The 16,079-nt window shown below is 38.1% G+C and overlaps 1 protein-coding gene across 4 annotated transcripts in view; it reads right to left on the reverse strand.

The window, feature by feature from the left end:
* RSU1 (Ras suppressor protein 1) overlaps window positions 1-16,079 on the reverse strand; it is a 114,562-nt gene that overhangs the window by 49,459 nt on the left and 49,024 nt on the right. The window contains exons 9-10 of one of the 4 annotated variants that reach the window (XR_012628571.1): window positions 14,136-14,322; window positions 8,706-9,249 (exon numbers count right to left, since the gene is read on the reverse strand). The exons of 1 other annotated variant lie outside the window; for it this stretch is intronic. Coding sequence is in view for 1 of the 3 variants with exons in the window: in XM_074865176.1 (XP_074721277.1) it covers window position 16,018 (1 nt within the window). In the remaining 2 variants the exon portion in view is untranslated. Of the gene's footprint in view, window positions 1-8,705; window positions 9,424-14,135; window positions 14,323-15,869; window positions 16,019-16,079 lie in introns of those variants that run through there. 2 more of the 4 variants (XR_012628570.1, XM_074865176.1) reach the window with 2 other exon arrangements.

Genomic DNA, 16,079 nt, shown 5'->3' on the forward strand with positions numbered 1-16,079 from the left:
AGCAATGCAATACTTATAAAATTAAATCTTCAAAAAAAGGAGCCAGCATCAATACTGCCATAATCCAATGGGAATGCAAACACAACACCAGTATGTAAAAGGAAGATGTTTATCTTTGCAAACTGAAGTGTCAAATATTTGTGAGTACTCAAGTTACTGTCGCTAGTCTAATAAAATACATCTGTGGGTTTCAAGTTGGTCCATAAGAACCTTCATCTGCAAACTCCATAAAACAACGTGGGATGTGCAGATTATTGCAACTCTCAGACACGTATTTGCCACCTCCAAAGCTATGAATCTATGCAGTGAATCACTTGGAACTGATACACGACTATCAGCCAGATTTTGATCACAGGCACTGCTGAATCTCTAGGGCAATCTAGTTGGTAGTATGTCATCATATGAAAAGGACTGTACTTAAGAAGAAAGTAGGACAAACCAACTCTTCCAGAAGAGATTAAAATCTCATTTTGACATGTGTCTACAGAATAGTCTCAAAACTAAAACAAAAACTAAACATATTAATCAAAATCTAAATTGTGAAATGCCAGAAATGCCAGACTGAATTTCCACGAATTTCACCCGACTTCAGAAACTATTCTGTTTCAATACCCTGAGTAAAACTGCAAATTAAAGCCAATCAACAAACAAAGAGAAGGCAATATTACTAATGAAAAAAATGCAAAATAGCTTGCTGGAGAAATCTGTAGACAACATAGCATGATTTGATGTACCTGTGTGTAAAACTGGTTTTGAACCGTCTCTCCCAGTTATATTGAAAGCATCACACCAGAGACCACCTCAGATGCACCAGGTCAGATACATTAAGTATCCAAATACATTGAATAGAATTCATCCTCACTACTTCTAAAAAAACACAGGGCACAAGAGACAACTTCATAAAAAAGAAAACATCACCTGTCCCTCAAGCCCTCTGTACTACTGATCTGAACAGCTCTTGACCCTTTCCATCAGTGGTAGGTCCTATGGAAAGGGCTGCAGGATCTTGGCCCTGAGAAGCAGGAACCCACCCCACTTGAACTTTGTGTCCTGAAGAAAGGATAGACCTTTATGCTTTTGTCCTATCTATGGCACTTGAGAAACTTCTAGTCAAGTTATGGAAAATGAAGGCCTGGCCAGGTAGACTTTACACAGGGAATGAAGTGAAGGGAGTTCCCAGTGAACAAAGCCAGAAGAAACTGTGTGCTCTAACACCGGTTTGCTATTGACTGGCTGATTTCTTACCAGCCACCTGAACAGCAGATTCTCCATGGTAAGATGGATATACATTTTCATTTACTATATATGCATTCAGTACCCTGGTATGACCTTTAGGAGATTATGGCCTTAAGCTAAAGTTACCTGGTGTTGAGTTCCTTGAGAAGTCACTGTATAGAAGTCTCTAAAACCATACATGAAATCTGCAACAGACGCAGGATTGGGATTCTAACTTACACCTTGTCAGCTTCCTGATACCTCTCCAATTTACAAAGACTTGGATTGCAAACTCTCACTTCACTATTCAGCCAACCGATGCTTCCAAACTTACTCTGGGAGTACTGAAATACATGTGTGTTTCAAGAAAGCCTCCTGAGTCACTGTCCAAATCACTGCCTTGAATCCACAGTATTTAACAGCTCTATTAACCATAGTTTTATATATTTCACCACAAAACTGTCCTAAACCTGGACCAGTCCAAACTTCAGTCTGTCTTAAAATCAAGACCAGAGAAGATGAGACCTTTCTATTCTAAATGCAAATGCCACCCAGCAACAGCCATATAAAAGGTACACAGAGAGATGGTTAGTTATTTTGACATGTTAATGACAAATACACCAGCTTAGAACTTTCATGTCTCATTACAGCTTTCTCTCAGAAATAAAAAGAAGATAAAAATCTACTCTTGAAGTCAGATTCATGCAGATGAAACTGTAGGTAGGTTGCTAAAGAGAGTTAAAGAAAATGTGCAGCTGCAGTCAGATGTTAGCATTGATTACTGGATGTTATGATTAGTTTTAAAACCACCACACCTTTATAGCTATAAGAGAAATAAGAGAACTATATCTAGTTCTCTTACGCCTTACGTACACCGTTAAGTGAATAACGCACAGCAACTATTTTCAGTCATAACTCACCTGAAGTGAAATCAGACCAGAGAGATAAACTTTAAGAGCTACAAGACAACCGTGTTTCTGTATGCTGTTTATCCCATAGACTGCCCTCTTTTCAGTCATATTTAGGACTAAAACCACAGAAGACGACAACACTGAAGTTAAATATTTTCTCCTGTAAAAGTACGCATCGGGTAGAAGAGGGAACAGTAGGGTTTCTTTTGTGTTGTTCACAGTTCTGCATTGCTTGGTAGCCATCCAGAAACATCCTTTCTGGTTATTAACACAGAATAAATTCAATCTCCCTTCAGTTATTTTTTTATTAGGCAAAACATATGAAAGCTAGCTACAAGAACTCCATTAATGAGACTTGTGTATTTTTAGCATCACCAGATTCATGTGAAATACACAGGTTGTCAGGACTTTTTCCCTCCCCCTATTTTCTGCACATAGACAAATCCACACTTCCCATTAGCTCACGGCTGTTGGGGAGTTTTTAAGTTCTTAAAGTCACTCATGTTCTCTTCAGAGAAGGTTTGCTTCATTTGGTGCATGAAGTAAAAAATGCACATAAGGACCCAGTTCTCCTCCTCGTGCCTTTGGACACACAGCTGAGGGGCTGACGTAACCAGCCCCTGCAACTTAAACTTACCCCCACTGGGCTACCTCTTCTATGGCTGTGCATCACTGCCCGCTGGGCTAGCACTGGTAGTCAGGTGCTGAGTTCAAGGAGGTAATACAGACTAAGACTGCCAAAATAAGTGATTAGTTTCCAGCTGTATCAGCTCCCTGAACCCCCTTGCTACATGGTCACACGAGAGCCAGTGATGGCTTGGGCGCGCAGGTGGGAACGTACAGCCAGGGGTGGACATCACTCAATTGCTTCTGCAGCGCACCACCTGTGGAGTGGTGGCCAAGGGCCCGGCCTTCCCCTCTGGGCCTCAAGTGCATGACTTAGCTTTTTGGTGAACTGTCTTGGCCCTTGAGGTGCCCCCTTGACTACAGGGACAACTTAGGGTGACTCTTCTGTCCTTCTCGCAACTGCCTGAGATGCCTACGTTTGAGTACGGAGATGAAGCTAGGCTCCGTAAAACAAGGCAATTTTCTGTTTTCATCATTTCCCAAACACCTGCCCTCCCCTGAGGACAGGGCTAACATCTCGCATGTGGATTTTCCTGCTGACGCATTCACACCAGGGAACCAACAGCAGTTATCAGGGGAAGGTGAAGCCACCAGCCACACTCCCCGTGCCATCACCAGTATGTTCTTACCACACACCTGTGGCTACATCCCCTTGCAGTCGAACAGGCCAGTCAGGGCAAGGGAAGCCCATTGCTCACGCACAGACCGGGGAAGAGACTCAACCAATGCAAATGTTAACTGCAAGAGCATTTTGGTAAGAAGCATTTTGCTTTAACAAAAAGGTAGATCTGGGAAGTATTAAGCTCTGGCTTTACTTGGTTACGACGACAAGAAGCGTGACCAGGAAATTCTTCTTAAAATACCGAACAAGAAACACATAATCTTTTCAGAAAGTAGAAAGATTACTGTATCAAATAAGATAGTAGAGGTTTAACTGGAATGAATACCAGAGCTCCTTATGCAACTGGATCAGAGACTGAAGCACATTCAGGGCATGCCAGTACTACTCACAATGTACTTCCATCCCACCCTACTCCTGAAGTGCACACAATCTACTGCAACTAACTAGAAAAGTTTCAGATTTTAATTTAAGTTCTATATTATATTTTACATAGAAGTTTCATGCTTTACCAGAATGGTGCTAACATGAAATATATATACATATGTATAAAAAATTGAAGGAAGAAAAGTCTAGCACTGAAGGAAGCAATTGTGTCACAGTGATGACTATTTTAATGAAAGTGCAAACAAAACCTCTGACCCTAGCAGTAAATGGAATACACGTGTCAAAAACATGTAGTCTCGAATGATCTTTTACGTGCCACTTTGTTCACCCTATTAAGATGCTAGTTGTTTCTTTGATTTATCTGATAATAAATTTTTGATGACTAGTGAGTCTCATAAAAATTGCTCTGGTGCTGACTACATTGATTAATAAGCCCAAAGAATCGAAACTGTCAGAAATTCATGTGCAAAAGTAAATTACTGCCAAACATACATTAGATATTCCATAAAATATAGAATAAAAAAGGTTGATTTGGTAATTTTATCTTGCATCAATTTGCTTGATATAATTTATATTCAGGATCATCACTGTCAGCCCTTGCATACCTTTCCTTTTTTTAAAGTCAACATTAGAGTAAATCTAAATTTTGGACAGCTGAGAAATGACCAGGAGACAGAATATCAAATGCAATAATCAAAACGAACATTCAGAATTTAGCTTGGAAATTATATCCAGTTGAAAGTTGACTAAAAACCACCTTCTTAGAGATGCAGCTTTTATAAGTAAAATTTTATTTGTATTTTAGGAGTCAAAACTGGCATACATATATCGAAGCCTAAATCCCATTCTTCCAAAACTGTGATATCTCCTTACTGGGACATTTGCATGTAGCAAGTTCTTGCAATGCATCTTTGAAGAGTCCTGGACTCTGTGGTCCCACTCTCTTTCCTTGGATAACTCCCAAAAACACTTAACGTGCAGAAAATCCCACAAAACTAGACACTGGAGCTGGCCAAAGATAGGGATCTGGGTATACATATGGATAGGAATCAAATTTCTCCCTTCCTGTCAAGAGGAACCATACTTACAGCACTGGGTTTAGGCTTTGCTCCATTTACTTCTGCATATATTTACCATCATGTGACAGCACTTAGTTGCAAGATATATGATTGCAGGATTGAAAACCTATCTGATTATAAATTTGTAAGTGGGTTTTATGGATAACAAAAAAGATTCAGGAAATCACTGTTCCCCATTCAGTGAAATAAATGCTATTTACATTTAGCACTGAAGCCAGCTTCTTAAACATCTGGCAAAACTGTGAAGAGGGCTAATATTCTTGCATTTATTATTATTGCTTTGGTGAAGCTGGAGCAATTGAAATGGTCAGTATCCTAAGTAATTCTATTTATTGTTTGTGGTCCTGCATACTTCATTGTAGACTAGAATTTCTTTCCCCAATTTCCCAACCAAGTGTAATAAAGAAGAAAAACTACAAGATATTTTTTCCTGGCACATTTGATATTAACTGATTTTCAGTATACCAGATTTTTAGGGTTAAATTATTAATGTAGTTGGGTACAGAATAGAAAAAAAAAACATTGCAAATCTTAGTCAAAAGGACTTGTCTAAACAGGACCTAAATCTGACTATTGCCAGCTTTAACAGCAGGACAATTCTTGTTTGGACCGAGGAAAGTGTTGAAATGCAGGACTGAGAAATCCTGTCTCTGTGTCATATATTCTATTGTGTCACAATTCTACTGTGTCATATACAGTAGAAACTCCTGATTTTCAGGTTATACTTTTCAAGAAAATGTTAATTTTAATAATGAAATCTGATCATAATAATTTTCAACACTGTGCCTTAGATATAAGGGGATGTAAAAGTGCATACAAACTGTATGGCAGTAATACCTGCTAAAATAAAATCATGACTTTTAAAAAGTTTATCAGAGCTTGCACTACAAGTGGCTCCAGCAAATTACACTAGAATCATTCCTACCTCAGCCTTCCACTGGATAAACAACTGATAAAGGCAATCATAAAATTAGGGACACTTCTCTATCTGATAGACCTCACCAGCAGGGTAAAAAAATTGCTAAAGATCACACAAAACCCTCACATAGTGTGAGACTGAAATAAGAAACTGGAGTTCAATAAAAGCCAGCATGTAATAAAACAGATATGACTGCGTAGAGAATAGAAATTGCAGATAGTTCTGCTTGATTATAAAAGCGCCACATTTTAATTTATCTCTCAAATAAAACTAGCAAATGTGTGCAGTAACTCTTCTTGTTTGGTTGTAAAGAACCAATCTGAAGAAGACAACAAGAAAGCAAATCAACTGAATTTTGAAGATTACAAAGGGTTAACCGGCTTACCACTACTTACTGTTAACTAGACAAGTTTACCAGAAAACCCTTATTGCTACCAACATCTTTTCCACCTCAGTTCTCAATTAGCATTGTTTTGTCTGCCATTTCCTATTTATTCTTCTCCTGTTGCAGTCTTCAGGATTTTCTTTAAAATGCTCTATCCTTTTTGTTACCTACCATAAAGTCCAAATTCTGTTCCCTGCAATATTCTCCCAAGAAAAAAAAAGATCAGGTGAGGCACCTTCAGGGAACATCAGTTAAGTTTCTTAATTGCATGCATTTGGACACACTGCCTTTGGATAGTAACACTACCTAGAAATGTTGAGAAAACCCCTTGAATCCACTGGAGATGAGGAGTTGGACCCATCACGCCCACAGCAGCTAGAGCAGCAGAGCACACTTGGATACAAGGCCTTAAAATTGTAGCAGTTCTAGAATCAGACAATAGATCATCACCTTTGTATTCCAGGCATAATGTATTAAAAGCCATAATGGTTTATACTGTAGCTTTCATACCAAGACGTTACTCTAAAACACATTTTTCCAGAAAGTATCCTGAAGCAATCAGAGGACAAAAGAGAACATGAATCTGCTACTTCCCCTGGCAGTTTGCCCTAATAAGCATCCTTCACAAGGTTGTACCTTGCATTATTTTCTTAATCTGAGTTCTGCTCTCAAATAATTTTGAGATGTCTGTATCTAACCACATTTTTAACATTCCTTTAAAACTACTGACACCAGAACTGAATTCAGTATCAGCCTCAGCTGATGTTAAAAGTAGTAAGTTCCTATTCCTGTATTCACAACCCCAAGGCTTCTTTTAGGACTTTCAGATATAGCATTGAACTGCGAGCTGACAGTGCACTTCAGTTATATTGCGTCTCTTAAAATATTTTTCAGAGCCAATTGCTTTCTGGAAAGCAGTATTCACTCCTTTTTATCTTCTTCTGTAACCGTAACCACAATGCGTGGTATATCCTACATACCTTATTCACAGATACGTAACTCTTATTGGAGCTGCTTTAAAATACACTATGCACAGGCACAGTTCATTAAGTGATCCAGGACAACCCATATTTTCACTGTTGTCTTTCACCAGATCATCTACAATTTTCAGTCAGAAATGACTGTATATTTGCTTCCAAATACCCAAGGAGAACACTGAATGGTTCCAGGTCAGATCTCTGTGGAGCTCACCAGAAAATGTCCTTGTTGGTAATTATCTCCCAAGACCTATCAGACAGTTGTTAATTCTTCTTAGTGTTTTACTGAAATTATACAGTGCTCATTTTCTAATGAGAACTTTGTGCAGCTGTACAAGCTAAATGCTTCACAAAAATTCTGTAGTTAGAGTTGCCTTGACCACCCAATATAATGTTTCCTTAGGAAATAGTTCTCAAAATCATATTCACGCCTTAATTGTAAGAATTATATTCATACTACAGCCATATTCTTTAAATCTTCACTAGTAGAATCCCATGTCTCTTCACTATATAACAAAAAATTGGTATTAGAGTTAACTAGGTCATAATAACCCAGTTTGGTCTGTTCTCCTTCCTTGATGTTGGAAGGATACTAGCACATCTGTCACTTTTTGGCACTTCCCTGACACCACAAGTTAATGAAGACTGAACTTTGGTGAGTCCAGACTCTGTCAGCCAAGTCTCCTAAACCTTCTGAGTGCATGTCCATAGGCCTGGATGTTTAAAACCATTTCTCACAACAAAATGTTGGTCTGGCTTTACTTAGTGGACTGAGAAATAACTCATCTTCCCTAAAAGGCGATCCTACTTGCACTGAACATAGAACAGAATCATACAGAATGTTACTTTCCTTCCTTCATCATTATTGATAAACTGGCTATCATAGTTCAGAAAAGTGTCATTTAATTTCTTGGATTTATCATAATCAGATAGCCACAACCAGCCTCCCCGATGACTAAGAGCATAGCAAGATAGATCCCACTTTGGATCAGCCCTCTTTCCCACTGCATGTACTTTATTCAATCCCACCTATCATTTTTCCTGCTCACGGTGCCACTTGACTGCAGCTGCACATCTCACATGTTGCTTGCTTGCTTTAGACCCCAACCTGTCCTCTAGGCCAAGTCCTTCATTCTGTTTCTTACCAGTTTCTTTGATACATCCCTACCTGTTTCTCAGTTTGGATTTCACCCTAATTACCACTGATTTTTAACTCAGCCTTGCCTTGCCCTATAGTTAGATGCAACTTTGTCTTGTTTCCCTACTCAAATCCTGTATCCTACTGTCACTGCTTCCCTACCTTTGTCCTCAGCTTCTGCACTTTCCTCACTTCATTCCAATTCAGCTTCTAACACAGCCCTAGACATCTGCCTCAGTGACTTAAGCCCTGGGTTATCATCCTTGACATGGTAAATGGATTACTACATAATATTCAAAACTTTATATGGAAGTTCACATCAAAGGGAATGGTAATATCAGTAGTTAGGTCAGTATTTATATGTGCAGTATCTGTATCTGTCAGATACATCAGTGATAGCTTTGTTTTTATTACATATCCATCTTAGTAATATATAAACACAAAAATACAGAGATACTGTTTTTCTTGTTTATCTTTCAACATGGGTTCCAGTTTGCTCTTCTTTAGAGAAGAGTTACAGATTTGCATGTAAATGTTGTCTAAAGATGTCAGGACTCTGAGTCATCTATTTTCTCTGTTGGAAATAATGTACTAATATATTTATCAATTTTTAAAATACAGCCAATAAATACAACATTTGGTCAGAATACGAATCAGTATTTTCATATAAAATATACAGTACCATGCCTTTGATAAAACAGAACCAAACATAAATGACATTTTTATACTTCCCCACATCAGGTTGATAAAAGATTTTTATTGGTTAATTAAAATTTTTTAAAGGTACGTGATCAAAATGTGTGAATGAGGATTGTCAACACTTGCTTATTTCTTAGCTGTAATGGATCTTGCTTCCTGCCATCCTTTGAGGGAAGCTTAATTTGCCGTGAGTTCATCTTCACAGGAGATGCAGCATCTCAGAGAATCTCTTGTAAGGTAGACCACTGAGGTTATCTTTTCTGCACTATCTTTACCCAGTCTTTGAAACCACCCTAAAATATATGAGGTTACAGTTACCACTGGCACAGCTGGTGCATCCACATCAGGGGTCAAATGGTAAAGATGCCAGGCTAAAAAGTCACTGAAATACAGAAGTGAGCTCCAGCAACAGACTGTTGGACACATAACATCATCTTATTTCTTGTATAGGGCCCAGGACAACCACACTGTGCAAATGAGAAGGGAAAAGAAGTTCTTACTAAAGGTTTGTCCTACAAGCACATGCACAAGAGCAATCCCTCTAGGAACACTGAGAATACCTCTTCTAGAAGTGTAAGTATTTGCAGAGCTGAGCCTAAGAGAAACTAATGCATGAAGTCTTCTATTCCACAAACTACCGAAGAATACTACTGACAAAAGAAAAGAAAAATAAAGAAGGAAAATAGCATTTATTATGGCCTATTTTTCTTAGCAAGGCAGGGTAGACTCACACTATCCAAGTTCTTTAAATCTTCGTCGACCTCTGTGCATCATACAAACAGCCGAGGCATCTAACCGTATTCCTTTGAATCAAATCTACATGAGACGTTTAAAGCAATTGATCTGGGTTTCTCTCTGTGGTCTTTATTTCCCCCAGAGTCCAGAATACTCACCATTAGAAATTAGTCCTGAGATCATACTGTGCTCCATCTGGTTCTTTCTGGTATTGTTATAGGATTAGATAATGACTGGATAATACAATAAGTTATTTAATTTTACTTAGAGATAGCCAAAAAGAAGCATTCTTTTTGTATATCTCTTCAATCTAAGTGGAGAAAGGAATATTATGAAGATTTTGATAACCTCAAATGAATTTTTCCTAATGAATATATCATTTATACAATAACAAGTAATTAGGTTATTAAAAAATTTCAGTAATTTAAACTATTGCACAAAACTGCCATATATGTTTATTTAAACAAGTTATTAAATGCAGGAATATGCAAAATAATCTTCTGCCTTATTTATATTAACAAACAGCAGAGCTTTGTCTCCCTTATCTTAGTGTCAATTGCACTGTGCAGTTACCTTAATATATGGGGGGGAGGGGGCAGGTAGTCATCTGAATTTTTCACTCAAAAATCAGGAAACATGAATGCAGGAGCACAAAGGTCTGTCTGCACCACAGACATGCTGTCCTCTGCCACAAGCAATCATGTCATATACTCTTGCTCAAATTGATCAGTGCTCACTTTGAAACAAACAAGATTTTGGCCTTCATTTCTTCTGTCAGAAGACTATTTCTATCAGGAGGTTATTACCTAGCTCCCTTAATAGAGACGTTCCTTCAAATATACACCTGACCAGCTTATTTATATTTATTATGTCCACCATTATTTTTATTCCTTAAATGAAGTCTTTTCCTCCCCCTCTCCCTCCCAGTGACAGCAATGATCTCTGTTAGCAGTCTTCACTTTGCTAAATGAACCAAATACTTTTCAGATCTCCTCTTGGCTCTTCATTCCTTTTATCATCCTATTATCCTTCCTCAGTTTGCCCGTTCCTGCCTGAATTCATCTTTCATGAACATGATGACCAGAAGTGTGTAATATCTCCTTTTCTGTACTGGAAAATTTCCATTCTCTTAACCCAGCTCTGGAAACTGTGCTTCTCTTTCTCTTTCCCTCACTCCAGCGTATCACGCTGGTGGCTCACAGAAAACTTCTAATACACACAAGCCTTACAATTCATTTGCTAAGTCTTCCCGTGTGGCGTGCAGATTCTCTTCTGTGCTGCTAGATTTGCGTCATGAGCAGACGTCACTTAAATACTCCTGCTTTTTGTGCTCACAAAAAAATATTAAATTCTTGTAGGTCCAACACTCTGCTGCATAAGTAACACCATTCCAGAACAATATCTACTCCTCTCAGTTCAACCTGCTGACGCCTCCATTTCAACTGCTGGCAATTCCCACTTCCCCAGGATGCTTCCCAACCACCAACACGTGGATTTTTTACTTGTTTGACCTCTTTTCCACTCTATGACAGGTGGTTTTACTGATCATCATCTTTACATCTTGGACAGCACCAATCATGCAGCTGAAATTAAATAGGCTTAACAAATGTGGAATAAGAACAGGAGTTATTTCAGGATACTATTTGTATTCTAGTGCATTACTCTGAGTATCTTGCCAGTCTCCTCTAGTTGTTAAAAATAAATGCTGAAATACTCTTCATTAATACAACCCAGAAGAAGAATCTCTTACTTCATGACCTGTGTCTGCTGCCCTGGAAGCAGCTGTTACATAATAGTGGGGGTCCAGTACAACAATTCATTCTCAAGAAGAAAGCTGGGGAGATTGTCTCTAAATAGAGGACTGAAGCAAGAGTGGATTTTTCCAGACTGTCACTGCCGATAAAATGAGGTTTTCAATTACAATGCTTAGCACAGAGCAGCCTGACCAGGGAAACCTATGTTTCAATGCTGCCAAGAGATATATGCTCAGCATAGCATTTATCAAACCATTTCCTCTGCTAAGAGTTAATGTGTCAGTCTTTAAAATGGCTTGCTCTTCTACCACCTTTCCTGATGGAAACGTGAAAAGTGCAACTTACTTTCTTTTGCAAAACATCTTGTTGAAACTCTTGACTCCAAACTCATTGCCTCATGGCGAAAACCTGCTTTCCAGAAGCTTAAGCAGTGGTGACTGTTCTATCATAATTCTGGCTTACTGGAATCAGGAGGTCAAAACAGGGAGACAACAATCATTAAATAAAGTGTTAAAAGTGGACTGCTGGGTTCAGTGGCAGCTTAAAAATGCTAGAAGTCTGAATGCTATTCTAAGCACTCAGGACCCAGCAAATTATTGTTTTAGCTGAGATTACACTATCAGGTGATGATGACTGCAATAGACTCTGCTGTGATAAAAGCAAAATCAGTACCCTTTCTGTCACAAGAACAAGCAGGCAAAGAACAAGTTTCACATGAAGATTGATCAAGAGCACACGATTAACACCAGAAATGTACCCGAAGAGCAGCTTTTTGGATTAACTTTGCTGTAAATGCCAGCAACCAAACCCACCCACTGGTACCAATTGCACATCTCAGTTTTACCTCATCTTAATCAAATCACTAATTAACTTATACTGACCCTGATAAGCATCACAGGATTTCCATTCTTCATTGGAGTTTAATTCACTGCTTTCGTTCAAACATCCATGTCTGTCTGCACTTGTCTAAGTACACTGTAACCACTAAATCATACAATCCATCATCGCTTTGTCAGTACCCTAGACAGAGAAGATCCTCTGAGAATATGCTTACAACATAAAGGTCACTTTGAAAATTGACTAAAGGCATGAATGAAAAAATAAAACATTTAGTTAAGTCCTTTGAGGAGATGAGGTTGCCATTTCCCTTTACTGTTCCAGCAAGCTCTTCAACTGCTTTTCAACACTACTGTGACACCACACGGGGAGTTCAATGGCACCTATTTATAGTGTATATAGAATATATATAGAATCAAAGCCAAAATTCAGCTTACTAACTTTCAGAAAGTTAGTACAGCAGTCAGAGATTAAGAATCATTATATACTTGGCAAACTGACCTATTTCCAAATGATGTTGTCACAGAATGATATGTGCAGTGGGCGTATTTTAGCCAACAAAAGCTAGCAAAGTGCCAAGAGCTGCTGAATTTCCTGTTAAGAATTAAGAGCCCCTCCACACACATTTTCTGCCACAATATATGGCCCATCTTTTTGTCAGCACAAGTCTTCCTTGAAAAATGAGGGTTGAAAAAAATCACCTGGCATCATTTCTCATGAAAGGTAAGGAAATTAAAGGAAATGAAAGCAGCTACAAAGTAAGAAGAGATGATCTGAGGGTCCTACTGGCTAACAGACTTCTGAAGTAAAGCGCAATTCCAGTTTTATACTTGGTGCGTGAGTACCATGTAAAACACAAGTGCAAAAATGTAGAAGTATGAAAGACAAATGACATTTTATCTGTAGACATAATCATCCCTCATGGGTGTCATCCCTACTTACCAATTAATCACTAGAGCGTGCATATCCTAAGACCAGGCTAAAAATGGGGTGTAATTTTTCACTAAATATGCTTGAAACACCCAGTACGTTTCACAGAGGAAAGAAGAGGTTTGTGATCTATTTGGTAGTTGCTTCACAAAAGCAACCTCACAGAAACTGAATGGAAATCTCCGACATTGACTGCAGTGTACAGTTATGGCTTGTGCCAGCCATCAGTAGAAACCTCAAGGTTTAGTAATGCGACTGCAAGTGAGTGCATTGCCAACACTTACCGAGTTACCACTTTCTGGCTAAGATAACGACAACTGAGTAAATATGATGTTCTAGTCATTGCAAACACAAAACAAACTGTATTAGTATAAACCCACTTAGTGAAACGTAACTTGCTAAGCCCCTGAAGCCTGACACTTGTGATTGTATAAGCATACCCTCCCTGTCTTAGCTAGTATAAACAATGTCAGACTTGTAAACAAAGTAAAATCAATATTTCCAATCAGCCAGCAAAAGCAATGGGTATAGGGAGACAATTACCATCTCTGGAGCTCAAAATCCATCTACCATATAGATGCATAGCTCCTGGTTTATGAAAGTACCTGAAAGTAAACTTACTGATCTGATTGTCAGCTGCTAACATATGTGAGCTGTTCTCTCTTCTCAATGTTGCAAGTGAGGTTATCTAAACAGTATGCTATCCAATCATCCATTTAACTGTACTGCTTTTTATCAGAGAAGAAGTTAAGCTGGCCGGATCTATCAAACGTTGCAAGTTAATCTTTACATTTTTCTTTCAGCTAAATGATCAAAAAAACCCCGTCAAGAGCTCAATTTTGCTTAGTTAGATATCTACAGAGAAAATTACTACACTCACATCTCAACCTTCTGATTTCCTTAATGAGAAAAAGACACAGTACCTGGACATAGTCTCTGACAGAAATAGGAAGTTGAAGGTGGTGTACAGTTGTTAGCGAGAAAAGATCAAAATTGCATCACAAAAAGGAGTTTTCATTTCTTCTGTGTTCACAGCTTATTTGCTTTTATGCACAATAATGCTACTAGACCTGTTATGTAGATTATGCCATTGCTTATGAGTTTTAACACCTAAAATCAAATGCAAACAAAAAAGTGTCTGTAGCAGTCGGCATCCAAGTAATTCTCAGATCACACACTTAAAAAAACTCAAAATGAAAAAGACAACCTTCTTCAGCATGAAAATCCACAAACTCTCCTTATAGCATGTGAAACAAATACAATCAAGAATGCTACTGAGATTCTATCAAAATTACACAGATATTTTTATTTTTTAGTTTAAATATCAAATGGTTATATGTTGAATATCAAAAAATGACATCTAATTTTCAACATCTGCACGCATTTGCTTTTCATCACTAATCTTTGAAAATAATGACATTTTAAGTAAATAAGCTTCTAAGATCAAAACAGAGCCATGAATGAGCCACGGAAGGATTCTTTGATTTTAGTTTTCCCCCCCATTAATGGGTAGAGTCTGATTTTGCTTACACTATTAACTGTACAGCCTTCAAACATTTACTGTGGACAAAATCAAAATCAGCCCATTAGCCAAGACGACACTGTTACACCTCAGTAAAGAACAAGACAGCAAACATAATATGGCTAATTTAAAACAGAGGGCAATAGTTGAGGCAAGTGATGAATTACAGAACCTTTTATGTCAATTCTGATTGCACAAGGAAAGTTGCCAGAGTAGTTGAATATATCCAGTTATACAATCTTTTTTTTTTTTTTTAATTGTAGATACATAACAACAGCCCCTTCCCAGCCTGAATATGGGTCAAATTCTCAAAACTACACTTCAGCCCTTGAAACTTCGCTGTCCTCATGATGCCCAGAGGTGTCCCTGTGAGAAATGCATGAGGGTCCCTAATCTACGTTGACTGGCAAACAGAAATATAAAATTGGCAATAATTTTTTTTTTTCTTCATTATCAAGAAATCTAGATGCAGCTTCACAATGAACTGCAGGGAAGGGATAGTCTGAGGAGACAGACTGCTGTTTCCCTACACCATGTCTGTAGTACGGAGCACTACTGGAAGAAGGGTGCTGCAGCCTACTTAAATCTATCTTGAGAACACATATTACAGCATAAATATCAGGACGCTTCTGAGACACACAATCTTTGTAACCACTCTCCCATCTGTGATCTTTTTCACTTAAAATCTGTAAATGAAGAACAGCCTACAAAAGTCACTGCTGGATCATTTAGTTTCATACAGAAATTTACATCTCAGTTACCTAACTGGAATCCCAAACCCTTCACTTGTGAATACTCTCCTTTGGTAATTGAGTTCAGACAGCTACCGTATTAAAAAAACCTGTCAGAAATGTTTCTAAATTATTAAAATATATTTTTTAAATAAAGGGGAAATACGAAAACTAACTTCCCAAGCTGTAGGCTGTACTGTGTGTTGTACTATCTATTGCTTCTAGGAAGACAGCATCAAGGTTGTTGTCAGACATGTAAAAGTATCTTCCCATCTAAAGTTTTACTGTGGACTGGTAACATGGAAATTTTTACCGTAAAGAAATATTTCAGTTCAGTGAAGGATTAAAGACATTATTTCCTAAAGACGCATTTGTACACAGACTTTTGAATTAAAATGGAGAAGTGCCAGCATGAGGTTTATTTTTTTTCCCGTTACACTGTTGAAAAAAGTACTAGCATCTGTATTTGAATTACCAGGTTTGTAGACTTTTGTAAACCAGTCCAGATCAAAACAGGTTGGAATTCTGGACATCTCTTTCAAAGCATAACAACCTGCATCCGAAAACATTAACAAATATCTATTTCAATCTATAAAACCTTACTGTACATACGT

Source organism: Strix uralensis, chromosome 1 (genome assembly GCF_047716275.1).
Source record: "Strix uralensis isolate ZFMK-TIS-50842 chromosome 1, bStrUra1, whole genome shotgun sequence".
Classification (NCBI taxonomy): domain Eukaryota; kingdom Metazoa; phylum Chordata; class Aves; order Strigiformes; family Strigidae; genus Strix; species Strix uralensis.